At 48.3% G+C, this 13398-nt stretch overlaps 1 protein-coding gene across 3 annotated transcripts in view; it reads right to left on the reverse strand.

Moving 5' to 3' along the window:
• PRKCE (protein kinase C epsilon) overlaps positions 1-13398 on the reverse strand; it is a 497134-nt gene that overhangs the window by 25526 nt on the left and 458210 nt on the right. For all 3 annotated transcript variants that reach the window (XM_036925881.2, XM_036925883.2, XM_036925882.2), the window contains exons 12-14: positions 9708-9846; positions 4360-4548; positions 344-490 (exon numbers count right to left, since the gene is read on the reverse strand). In XM_036925881.2, coding sequence (XP_036781776.1) covers positions 344-490; positions 4360-4548; positions 9708-9846 — 475 coding nt within the window. The remainder of the gene's footprint in view (positions 1-343; positions 491-4359; positions 4549-9707; positions 9847-13398) is intronic.

Consider the following 13398-nt stretch of genomic DNA (forward strand, 5'->3'; position numbering starts at 1 on the left):
TTAATATTTTTCTTTAAACTGACTTATTTAGAAAATGAATCTGTTTATACAGAAACATTCTATCTCTACCACAAAGGGAAAACTAGTATCATGTGTCATTTTTGATCAAAATAAAATGAATAAATCTCTATTAATAATATTCTTCTGTATCCCATATAAGTCACCACCTTGGTTATGGCTGTGTGTTATGCATGCTCAGGAGTGAACTCTTAGAGCCTAAGGGAGTGGCTTGACTACCTCCTGCCCGTGTCACTTGGCTATAAAATGTGCCCAGACCACTGTTTCTGTGCATGGGGACCTGGGCCAGACCCACAGTGTGCAATCAGCTCTGGGCTCTACTTACAATTCGAGGTTTGAAGGGAGGCTTGATCTTCTTCTGCTCCAGGAGCACCCAGTCGATCTCCTTGAAGAAAGGGTGCTGCTTGATGGCGTCCTCGCCGTTCTGGGCTGCCACACAGCCCAGGCGCTTGTTGGGGTTCTTGGTCATGAACTGTGGGGATGAGGACATAGACACAATTAGTGACACGCCTGGCAGGCACAGTCTGTGAGGGAGACACAAGTCATCCAAGGCCACATCTTTGGTAGCACCTCCCAAGCTGGTTTTCTGCACTTTTAGGGTCTTTGCTCCTCAGGGACTCCTTAACTCTTACACAGACCTTACTATATGCCAGCCACCACTCTGAGCATAGCATATGTGTATTAATTCATTTCATCCAAATGCAACCCTCTGAGGTACTATTATTATCCCTATTTTATACGTGAGTTTGTTGAGGTGTGCACAGAGAGGTTAATTAACTTGACTAAGGTCAAACAGCCAGCAAGGTACCAAGTTGGGATTAGGAACTGAGGCTCTTTCTAACTTCCTGATTCCCCCTCAGATTCTCAAGTCTTCTCATCATGGAGACTGAGGTCTGATAAGCTCACTCAAGGTAAGGGGAGAGGACCAGATACTCATGTAAAGATAAATTATTAAAGGCACCTTCTGCCCCTTTCCTTTTCCTGGACCTGGGCCTGCCCATTTTCAAAAAATCTGAATTTGTAATCTCTAGCACAAAATACCCATGTAGATCAAAAGATAAAAGACAAGAAAAAGAAAGGCCTATTGCTTCACTTGTCTGTAAAAATCACATTGATGTGTTTTATATTTCTTGGCTGGTATCTTGTGACCCCAAACTTATCCCTATTAAATGATTCATTCCTGATTGCAAACACTAATATGATAGAGCAGATGTAAATCAGTATAACCTTGGGAAAAATCAGGGCCGGCAGGTGGGAATATTTCTGATGAACACCCAAACTAAAAGAATAAAAGTAGGAGTGTGTGTGTGTGTGTGTGTGTGTGTGTGTGTGTGTGTGTGTATGCATGTATGTTAGAGATAGCGTTAATTTCACAGGACAAAGGCTGAGAATCTGTATTTAAACAAAGGAATTTAAAAGAACAAACTATAATCCAAAGGAATAAATCTACACTGATAGAACTTCAGGCTTCATAGCAAAGGAGATTCCCTGAGGCCGGGACAGCCCCCTACCATTCTTTGCCTGGTGTTCCTGAACCAAAGCACACAGATCTGGCCTACATACTACTGGAGGGGACGAGCCACAGAGGAAAGAATTAAGGGGTGCTGCGAAGACACAAGGTAGGGATGGTACCAATACACTTCATCTTTTTGACCTAAAAGTTGGCAGAGGCCACCCCTGCTTAAACCCTTAATTCCTATCACCCACTAGATGAAGTCCATACCCCTTAGTTTTGGTACAAAGAAACTTCTCAGTCTGAACCTGGACTACCTACCTGGCCTTCTGTGTCCTTCAATTCCCCTGGTCAAGTGCCCCTCTCTAGTTTCTATGAGTCCTCTAAGAACCAGTCAAAATATGGTCCTCCTGCACCCCCCCTCAGGTGAATACCTGGGACCTCATGTTTCTTGTCTATTTAAATTATAATTTGTCTAAACATCTCTTTCCTTTGGTGAATTCTATGATACAGGAATCAGTCTTATTTTCTCAGCACCTGGCTGGGGGCCTGGCTCCTGCAGTGCACTTGGTCCCCTGAAATGATTGAATAGCGGGGCTGAAGGCTGGGTGTCAGGGTACCGTGCGGAGGATGAGAGGCAGCAGGACCGCCACCTACTGCTACACAGGTTGTGCACTGCATGATCCCATTATGCAAGCAGCCTCCCTAGAGTTCTGCACCACGTTTAGGTAGCCACCAGCTCTTAGAGGCACAGCTCAGTGGCCAGAACCATGGAAAACCTGGCCTGGCCCTAGAATCAAGGGACACTTGAGGAAGTGAAGTGTTCCAAGGCTAACGGAGTAGAAGCCTCCTCCTCGCTTCCTGTCTTCCCGCTCTGGGAGGGGAAGTGCCCAGGCTGTGGGTAAACATACAGACTTTAAGGTCTCAGGAAGCTGCCCCCAAACCAGAGGCACTTTGCACAGGGAAGATGCCTTCTGTCAGAGACTTCACGTTACCAACCAGCTGACAGGCATGACCTCCAGCTTCTGAATCTCTGAAGGCCACAGTTTCCTGTCCTCTGTGCTGACACTGGACTGGATAAGCCCGTGGAGGGGGGAGCTGTGCACTGCAGGGTGTTTGGCAGCCTCCCTGGGCTCCGCCCACATGATGTCAGGAGTACCCCCCGCCCCCACTTCCAAGTTGTGGCAACTAAAAATATCTCCAGACATTGCCAAAAAGAAATGTTTCCTGAGGGAGGGGTGTGGGACAAAATCGCCCCTAGATGGGAACCACTGCTCTGGATCTTCCACAATCAAAGGTCCCAGCTGGGGTGCCAGTGGGGGGCTCAAAGGAAAGCATGTTGGGCTGGCGTCCAGGGCCTGGGGCGAGTGACCAGCTCTGCTGTATTGTGTCCTGGCTGCCTGGGGTGCTTCAAGTTCTTCCTTAGCTGACACCTGGCATGGGGCCGGGCACATCCTAGATGCTCAATAAACACATACTGAAGAAATGAATGAGTGACTGAACATACTCTGTTTGCTTCCTTCCCCACTCTTATTCCAACTGTAACTACATAGAGATGCACTTTTTATTTGTTGCCCACCTTCTGCTGGACTGCAGTCTTCACAAGGTGGGGACATGGCTGTTATATTTACCAATATTCACTTAGCACTCAGCACAAATAGTACTGGCAACAGTAAATACTAGTTAATTGAATTAATGGATGGGAGGGAGGGAGAGAAAGGCAAACAGATTAGCAAGGGAGGGCAGGGATGTGATGGGGAAGGAAAGAAGGATAGAGGAAGAAAGGACAGAACTGCAGAGAACAGTGACCTGTTCTGGGGGGGCATTTCCCAAACCACAGCATGTGGGCTCCTGGACACCTGTAAAATGACTGTAGGTCTTTCACCATTTTCATAGGATGATTTATGTTAATTAATTATGGCAAGAGATCCTGATTTTCCATTTATGATAGTAATATAAAATTTCTTTGTAAAATATATATACTGATTGAAAGAACAAGAAAAGTAAATCATGGTAGAGAGGGTACTTGGATAAGGCAAATTTTGCAAACATGGCATGCCAACTGCCAAGCTTTGGAGCATTCTGATGGGTGAAAGAAGCTGGGACGGGAAGGTAGGGTGCCTGGATGGTCACCCTGGTCCTGCCTCAACGTAGCGGTGTGACCCTTCTCAGGTAAACTGGCCTGCTTACCTTCCCTGCCCCTCAGCTTCCACAGCATTCCAAGAGGTGTAGGGAACTTTGCTAACCTGCCTCAGTTCAGGTGCCATACACTGTATTATAAATGGCTGTGTGGAGCAAGTAGGAAGCATTTCACATGTGAGGGCTTATTTGTAGGGACAGGGACAGTCTCTGTCTTAGACGTCTGAGTCAAGCATGGCTGCACTTCATTTCTGATTAGCTCTCTAGCCACAGTGATACTGTCCCAGACACAGGTGCACGCACTCGCCCCTCTCTCCCCTCCTCTTTTTCTCACTTTGCAGGACCCAAAGGGAGACAGGCCACCGGTGGCAGATAAGGAAGGAGTGTCAGCAGCAGGGGCAATCCCAGGGCAGCCTGGGTGGGTCCTGCCCCCTCTGAACCCCAGCAGGACACAGATGTGTGCAGAGCTCCCACAAGGAAACACAACATGCTGTCCCTTTCCCACAGAAAAGCAATTTGTCCCACGCCCCATTCTCTTGGCAGCAGCCCTTGAACTGGGCCTGAATGCCATGCGATGACCACTGTAAGTCCTCCCATTCAGTGTGGGCAGAGGTGGGACAGAGAGGCAGGGAGAGACTGGGAGAAAGGAGTGGGGCAGGGACAGGAGCGAGAGGGACTGTGTGAGAAGGAAGCAAGTGATGGTGGGAAGGCTGGGGGAGCAGAAATGTGGCTGAGGGGTGGTGACTCACCGCCTTCAGGATGCTGACGGCCTCCTTGCTGAGCCAGACTGGGTAGAGCACGTCATCATGGAGGATGGACTCAAACAGGTCGTCCTCATTGTCGGCTTCGAAGGGGGGCTGCCCAGCCATCATCTCATACATCAGCACCCCCAGGGCCCACCAGTCCACTGAGGGGCCGTACTCCAACTCCTGCAGGATCTGTTCGGGACACAACAATGTCAAGGCTCACCCACGCCCTGCCTAAGGCCCCAGCTGGGCCACGGGGGCCCTTGGGAAGCACCGCTTCGTTTCCAGCTTGCTCCTCCATAGAGCCTGTGTCACATATTTAGATTCCAAATGAGCAAATTCAGCGAAAATTGAGTTTGGAAGGCACTATGTTGGGGGCCAACTATGAACTCTCCAAAGTCAACACGTCTGGTCTGTCCTCCAGTGGGAACAAATGGCTGTTTGTTTGAGAACCAGATGAAGCTCCTGACTTGCATTTACAGCCATGTTAAGAAAAAAAAATGCCTATTTTTGACCCTAAAATCAGGGTCAGAACAGCAAGTTGCAGACTGAGAGAGACACAGCCAGGCTGTGAGTGACTGAATGCAGCAAATTCAGGTCCACCTCATACTCAGCCCAGGTCTCACTGGGTGAAAAGGTGAGCAGAATCTCAGTCTTCTTTAATTAGTGACAATATTGAATTTACCTGAACCCTGTGCTCTTGGACAAGAAACTATATTTAATAAATGCCCCCAACCTTTTGTGTTCTACCCACGAAATACCCCATTGCCAATGTTTCTCATGACTCCCATAAAACTCGCTGGGCAGCCCCTCATTTGCCTGCCTCTATAAAGCCACAGGCCCCCTTCTTTCTACCTGAAGCATTCCTCACTAATGGAACATTTTCCCTATTGTAATAGCCCAAATGAAATCATCTCCTGATTACCTGGTGCATTTTGTCTTTGACAATGGTCGCTTATTTATGTCTTCTTTCTGTTTTTTTCCTCTGCCCAAATGTGCAGAGTCAAATTCATTTAGGTTAAACGCAAGCACACAATATGCTGCCAACAAATACTCTATGCCGTCAGCTTGCTGCAGAATGATGTGTGAGGACTGCTGTTTCACAAAATGAATCATCCCAGTATATGGGAGGACTTCTACCTAAAGTCAAGAAGCTGTAGAACCTTTTGAAAAGTAAGCAATTGTCCCTTTCCTAATTGTTCTGGGGCACAGGCCATGTGTTAGGTAGAAGAGATAGATGACCAACCAGAATATTTCCATTCCATCCCCAGTTTGGTGCTAAATTTTCTGGGTGATCTTGGGCCAGTCACTTGACTTCCTTGTTTATTAAGTGAGGTTCAAATTCCCAGCTCAACTTTACAAGTAAGTTAAAGTGGAAGATTTTGAAAACATACTGCAAAATACAAAGCTCTGTATAATTGGAAGGTGGTATTAAATCCCAGTTTTCTTCTATCAGGTTTGGTCTCCATGTATACATAGTATATAGCAAGTCAATGATGTATGTTTGGTTCAGTGTAGAAACAAATGCTGATCTGTCCCCACTGCTAAGAAAGGGATTATGAAGGGATGTTCCTATCCAACAATTATTTTCTCCTCTTATCAGAGCAGGATTTGGCATGGTGCTACCCAGAAACAGGAGGGTGGATGAGATGACCTCTCCAGTTGCTGTCATGTTTTATAATTCTATAAAGAATTCCAAAAAGGGAAGGGTGTACAACAGAAGCATGGCTGGAGTGCATGTCCCTAAAGAGGCTGTACTTCCAGGACTCCCCACAAGGCAGCAAAGGCCATGCCTCATCATTCCAGCTTGCGGGACACCGCAGGCAGGGAACTTCTCTGGTAACTTGTCCCAGAACAGGTGAACTGGAGGACCTGGGCTTTCTGAGGTCTACTCAAAACACCCTTCTACAGAATACAGATGGCTTGGGATTAAATAAAAGACTCAGGGAGAAGCATTTTGAAAACAGTAAAAACACACATTTTTGGAATCTTTCAAGTTTAGAATGAAAAGGAATGCAAGCAAATGTGGCTGGCCCTAACATATTTGGGGCTGTGATCTGTTCAGTGAGTACCTTTGGTCTCTTACCCAGGAGGCAGCATGTGGCATCAGGAAGGTCAGAGCTCTAGACTCCACTGTCCTGAGGAGCCAGGAACGCTGCTCTGTTGTAAAGCCAAAGCCAGCACCTCCACCAGCCGTGGAAGATCCAGCACCCCAGCCTGGCTCACCAGGGTACTGCCCTTCAAGGTCATGTTATCACGCATGACCTCTAGAAAGCTTTCTGGACTTCCCCAGCCTTTCTCTTATCCACTGACATTCTAAGACCCTTGCCTGTCCCTATGATCTGCTGGCACTTTCCACATACTACTGTGATCTTAGTTGCTTTTTCACAATCAGCTCTCTCTCCCCAGGGCATCCATAAGTCACCAGAGGGTAGGGGCTCTGGCATTCTTCTGACTCTCGGGAGTCTGGCTGCCTCACGTGCCCACTCTGTGTGCCTACTGGGTGTGCCACCTTCTCTCCTGGGCTCCTGGGACTCTTGGTGCCAAAGTGGCCACCCTCCAGTGTCCAGGAGGTAGCACAGCTGGGTTCTGTGCTGGCACAGTGTGGTGGGAAGGTGGCCTCCAGGTGGCCTGTGTGTGCTCAGACAAGCTGGCCCTGCCGAAACCACAGAGTGGCCCTGCCCACCCTTCCCCAGGCCCACTCCAGAGCCTTCCCGTCTTGGGTGGCATCTTTTATAAAATTCCTTTTAGGCTTTGCCCTAATTGTCTCTTCCTAATCAGCTTGTCAGTGATGGAGCTGGTGAGAAAGTTTCACACGCCATGGGAGGGCACCTGGCATGGCAGCCAACCCGACTGGGTCAGGGCTGGGGCAGAACAGAAGGGCAGGCATTACCCAGGGCTGGCCACAATGTCCCGGGAGTGGGCACTGGGTGGAGAAAGGAAAGGGGGTGCCACAGGGGTTAGCCAAGGGCACACGGTGGGAAGAGAAGCCCTGGGGCAGAGCCAGTGATTTGGTATGTGTCTCTGGTTTCGGGGTTAGCCAAGCACTTTACAACCCCTCCTATTTGAATAGAGGCTTATGCTTTCTGAAGCATTTCCATGCTCTAATCTCATTAGATTCTCAAAACAGCTTGATGAGGTGGGGCAGGAATTGTTCCCATTTGAAAGATGAGGAACCTGAGGATCAAAATTGCTTGGCAACTTGATCAAGGTCACATGTGGGCACTGGTTAAATCTGGCCTGGAATCGCAGCTCTCGGGACTGTGTGTTCCCACCCCCTTGGCACAAACTGCATCGATAAGGATAATGATGGAGTCACCATTTATTTATTGAGGCTTACTGTGGGCCAGGCACGACGCTAAGGGCTGGAGAGGAATAATTTCCTTTCCTCTTCCCAGGAGCCCATGATAAAGGCAGCAATACCTTTACAGCTGTAATTTACCTACAGTAAGACCAGGGGCTGTTTGCCATTTCTCGGGCAGTAGTGATGCTACGTGGCAGGCACAAGGTGGAATGCGAAGGAAGAGTGTGCCTCACTATAAACACACCAGAGCTGTTCACTGTGAGTCTTGTCAATGGATTGCCTTTTGAGAAAATGATGTGGGAGTTTTGTTCATAATAAACAGAATATTTGGCTTGGGCTGTGTCCTCAACCACTACACTGGTCTGTCCACCCTTTGACTCTGGCATTCACTCACAGAGGGACTGGAACCAAGCATTTGGATGATAAAGAATGAATGAGGAAGACAGTGAAAAAGCAGGTCCCAATCGAAAGCCCAGTGTTCCTGCTAAGGGAACACACTCATAGAGATAGACTTACATCTCTACTCTTCAGATATCTTAGAAGATAAAGGTTCTAAAGAGAAGTTACGTATTACTTAGTATCCTCACTTCTGTGATTCTCCGTAGGCTTCCCCATGTCTCCCCTGGTCTGTGAAAACTCTCAACTGGCCATCCCTTACTCTGCCTTCTGATCCACTGATCCACCCTGTGGCCTGTCTTCCTGGGACAGGTCTGCTGATGACATTCCTCCTCTGGGAAACCCTTAGTCGATCCATAGATCCTACAGGATAAAAGCCACTTTCCTTGGTCCCTTTTCCTAATCTTACTCATTACTAGGAGTAATGAGATAACAATCCTGTGTTCTAGCTACACTAGTTCCTTTTCCAGAAAAAGGCCAAGAGCGTGCTCATCCCTTTGTCTTTGCTCATGCTGGAGTGCTACAAGTTCTCATTCATTTATTCATTCAACAAAGTGTTACTAAGAGCCTGATTTGTGTGTTGGATCCTGGGAGTACTGAGATTAGAAACACAGGCCCTGTCCTGAAGAACTCAGGGCCCAGGGATACTGAACCTCCGTGCCTGCCCCACCCCCACTCCAGTCCTCCCTGTTGTTCTCACGAATGCTCCCCACCCCTACGGAAGGAAGTCCCACTTACTCTTTACAACTGGATTCATCTACCAGGTGCTCCAAGAAGCCTTTCCTGATATCTGAAGACACCATCCTGTGTCGCATACCTATTTATTCTGCTTAATTAGTTGTTTGCTTATCTGTTACTCCCTCTAGACCAAAAGTTCTGTTAGGAGAGTGGGAAGTGTCTTAGTCAATTCTTTATCTCCACACTGCTTTGTGTCTAACAGATGCTCAAACAATGTCCCCCAAAAGGAAATGAAATATAGGGGTAGGCTATGTCTGCAATCTGAATCATATCACACAAGGTATCTCTCAGTTTGGGTGAGACTGACCTGGAGAAACTCAAAGCGAACTAACACTTTATGATGAGCAAGACATCTAAACAACTTTCATGAAAGGCCACCCACCGGTGAGGCTCACAGTGACCATGTCTAATCTCCGTTCATAGTGAGGCAGTCACCATCCTCTTCCTGCTCGACCCTGAGTGCCCGCTATGTAGAATCATCACTGCAGCAGAAGTGACGAGCAAGTCCTCGTTTTACTGTAGGCCAACGACTGCTGATGAAGCTAATGGCCGTCCTTATCAGGGTGCACCTTTATTCTGGCCACCAAGAAGTGAAACAATGATACAAAGCAACAAATTTTTCTTGGGCTTGGTTTTATTAGTAATTCTGGAGTGGGATGAGAGTGTAATGTTCAGTGAGGACCTGCCTAGCTTTGGGGAATGGCCTGTTATTCTCTGTTCACCAACTATCTCCCCTATCACTACTACCTCCTTATGGAGAAATCAGCAAGCCTTTTACCTTCCCGTTTCCCTGGAATCCATCCTGGCTTTCCAGAGCCTTCCCCTAGCACCACTAGATGACTCCAGTGCGTGGAGATGGGCCCCCACTTTTGCCCTGGCAGGAGGAGGAGGTGGCCCTTTGCACAGGTCTTACCTCGGGAGCGATATAGTCAGGAGTCCCGCAGAAAGTGGTGGTCGTCACTCCATTCAGAATCCCTTCCTTGCACATTCCAAAGTCAGCCAGCTTGCAGTGACCTTCTGCATCCAGAAGGATGTTATCCAGTTTCAAATCCCTGCAAGGGCCAAAACCACATGGTTAATGCTCCAATCATCCCAACATGGGCTTCTTCTGTTGAAGAAAGGCATGTCTTCGAGGAGGCCTGAGCTTCTGCCAACCACCCTCAATCTAGGGCTCTCACCCCTGCTGGCCAATCCCAAAAGGGGCCCCTCCATGTTCCCCAACATGAGGGACGAGCTTCTGTAGCCCCAGCAATATCTCAAGACTGCTGCAGCTTAATAGGTCAAAGTCAGTAGCTATTTAATGAAGCCCTGCTATGTATTGAAATTAGTGTTATTTAGACTTTGATTATGAGAGAAGGAAGTGACTTATCCCCCTTCCTTTGTGCATTAAGCATGGGAACCAGCTGAAGGGACAAGACTAAGATATATTAATATCAATGAATCAGATAAAACCATGTAAGAATCAGGTGCTTCTTTACAGGGCACTGTGTTTCATGGGGGAGACCACTGAAGGCTAGAGAAGACAGGGAGGGCCTCCAGAAAACAGTGACTCTCAAGAAAATCTTGGAGATGGTAAAGGTAGGAGAGAGGGGAAGGCCGAGATAGTAGAAGCAAAAGGCAGTGAGGAGATCAGAGAACTGGATCCCAGGTGAATGATGAGGCAAGACAAGTATGTTGAAACCAGCCATGAAGAGCCTAGAATGCCAGGAAAAGGGGTTTGAAATTCACACTGAGAGTGATGCAGGCCCTGCTGGCAAGAGCACCACAGATGTGCAAGATCAATCTTCTAGGGACAAGCAGGCCGAGTTGGGGAAGGGCCTGGGGCAGGAAGGGGGACTCACTGGTTGCAACAGCCAGGACCTAAGGGCCCAGGAGGTGCTGTGCAGTGAGTGAGGGCCACCTGGGCATGCCAGCTCTAACCAGCGCAGCTCCCTGGCCACCTGTGAACAGCCTGGGATTCCATGTAAGATCTTGTATTAAAACCTGGGGTTCCGGGTAAGAATGCCTCTACCAACTGACTCTGCAAACCTCAGACCTGTCCTATTAAAGGACCCAGACTGTCAGATGGGGGATCCCATCCTGAGGCTCCCTTAGTAGCCACTCTGGGGTGAAGGGACTTGCAAAGAAGGCTCCTTCCCCTGCACACAAAGCAAGAGGAGGCTTTCTCACAAGCCTGCTGGTGTCTGGACTTGAACTCCAGCCACCATCAGGAATCTAGGCCTAAGTGCAAAGGTGGGGCAGGAAGCACTCACAGGGCCTGCCTGCCTTATACCCATGGCCCCATTTCTGCTTACAGCTGGGACTTTTTTAGAAAAGAGAAAACACATAAAATGTGCTGCTCTAAGCAAATGCTCATGAACTACAGAAAGAACAGTGAGCCCAACCAAGCCAAGTCACTTGGGACTGGGGCTCCCTGACCCTCCACCTGGTCACTGTGTGTGGTCAAGGCTCAACTCCAGCTGGGGTGGAAGAGCAGTGAGGACAATGCTAATTTGGGCTCAGGAGGCCTGGGTTTTAATCCCTACTGTGGCATGGCCCTGCTGAAGTCATCCTGCCCGTGTGTAACCTTATCTGTCAAATTGGGATGATACATTCCTGCTTGTTTAAAGGGTTAACGAGCTAAAATGTATGATGAAAGCAGCAGGACTTTAATACTGTTACACCCACTTTCTTCATAAGGAAACTGAGTTCAGGGAGCCAGATGTCCTGTCTGGCCACCTGCAAAGTTTGGCGTCACTGAGAGGTAGACCTGTGGGCCATGCTAAGTTTTGCCCCTTCAATGCTTCTTAATCTACATGGTATAGACTTTCCAAGTCCCCCACCCCCACCCACACAGTGATCTTCATTGCAACACTCATTGTAATAAAACAATGACTATGACCTGTGAAAAGCACCACTGTGGTCTACAAACCACATTCATGTTCTAAACAACACAGAGTTAGGAAGAGTGTGCTGTGCTTACTGTGGCAGAAATAAGTAAATGGAAGTTGGAAGAAGGTAAGCGATTTCTGTGAGGTGACAAGGGCGATGCTGACACGAGGGTCTGCACTCGGGCCTCCTGCTCCACAGCTGGGGTTGCCTCTTGTGTAGCTGCTCTACCTTCCTGCTCTGCGTTTGTGGACTTCTTTCAACACCAGCCCCAACTCCAACTTCATAAAGGACCCACGTACCACCCCTCCCAGCACTCTTTTACAGCCTTTGCATGTCATAGGAAGACATGTTCTAATGTGTATGAAAGGAATAGATTTGGAAGATTCCAAGTCAGCCTCAACCTTACCCTCGCTCTGAAAATTGCAACCAGCATTTCTGGCACTTCAGGTCAGCCTTTCCTCTGCTCAGGGTTCCTACATAGGCAAGAGAAGGTGCAAAGTCTTATTTCTCCCCATCTCCTGCTCTTTTTGCCTGCCTTTGCCTTGGCCCAGATGCACACCATCCCTTTGCTCTCTTCCTCCAATTCTCCCTGGGCGAAGAAGCCACTCATGTAGCAGGCCCAGGGTGGCCCCCGGGCCAAGCATGTTTCATAGGCAGTACACAGGCAGCTCCCATCTGCTACTGTGAACGGAGGCCCCAGGGCAAAACACATCTCCTGCCATCCTGCCACTCATGACTGAAATCTCGTCAACAGTCATTTCCTCCAATTCCCTCTCCACTGTCTATTTCTCCAAAACGCTAACTCCTCACATGAAACCAAGGCCCATGGAAGAGAGAGTGACTTAACGTTCCTTTTCTTTGTGTAGGAAAAATTAGTACTGCTTGAAAGATCCCCGGTGGGGAGATGCAGGGGGATGGGGTGGCCAAGAAAGGCTGCTAATAGGACTTTATTCCTCTGGGGGTTTTCAGTTCCACTAAAAAAGAAAAATATTGATACTGCTGGTACCAAACCTGTCTGAGTTCCTAAGTGGGATTTCAGTGGATGTGAGAGCTTGGGGAAGCCCAGCACCGTGCTTGTTCAGGCAGAGAAAAAGGAGAGAGCAAAGGTCCGTTTCTACAAGGGCACAGGGGACGGAGGCTGCTGGAAGATGGTAGCCCAGAAAGGCCGCTTGCTGCGTAGCCACGGAGGGCTGTGGCCCTCGTGTCCCCTCCCTTCTCCTCACCAGCATTGCTGCCCCAGGAGCCCTAAGCTTCTGCTTCCAGTTCCTGCCCCACGGTTCTCCCACCTGCTGGCTTTGAGTGCTGCCTATTCACCAGGGGCCTCCAAAGCCTCTGTGAGAAGGAGGGTAAGGAACAGTTGTTTCTCAGCTTTGCCTGCCCTGAGACCCAGCTTGCAAGGCAGAGTGAATGGGCTTTTCTCATCCTTGAGAGTTTCCATGACGCCTGGGCCATGGCCAGGCACATAGTAGGTATTCATCAACTTGTGAACGGACAGATTTGTGAAGAGGGACTTCTGACAAGATATTAATCTCTACCTGCTCAATCCTCAAATAAAAGGCCAGGGCATTTTTGAGGACTGGGGACATTTTTAAAGCTGTGGATCATTTTGTTAATAGTGGGAAAAAAAATTTAGCAAAATCCTTTTCCCTATGTGAGAGTCAATGTGATTAGCCTCTACTTACTAATCTATGAATAGTTTCATTCAATTTTTTTCAAAGGTAATGCTTTCATGA

The sequence above is a fragment of the Manis pentadactyla genome, chromosome 2, assembly GCF_030020395.1.
Source record: "Manis pentadactyla isolate mManPen7 chromosome 2, mManPen7.hap1, whole genome shotgun sequence".
In the NCBI taxonomy this organism is placed as follows: domain Eukaryota; kingdom Metazoa; phylum Chordata; class Mammalia; order Pholidota; family Manidae; genus Manis; species Manis pentadactyla.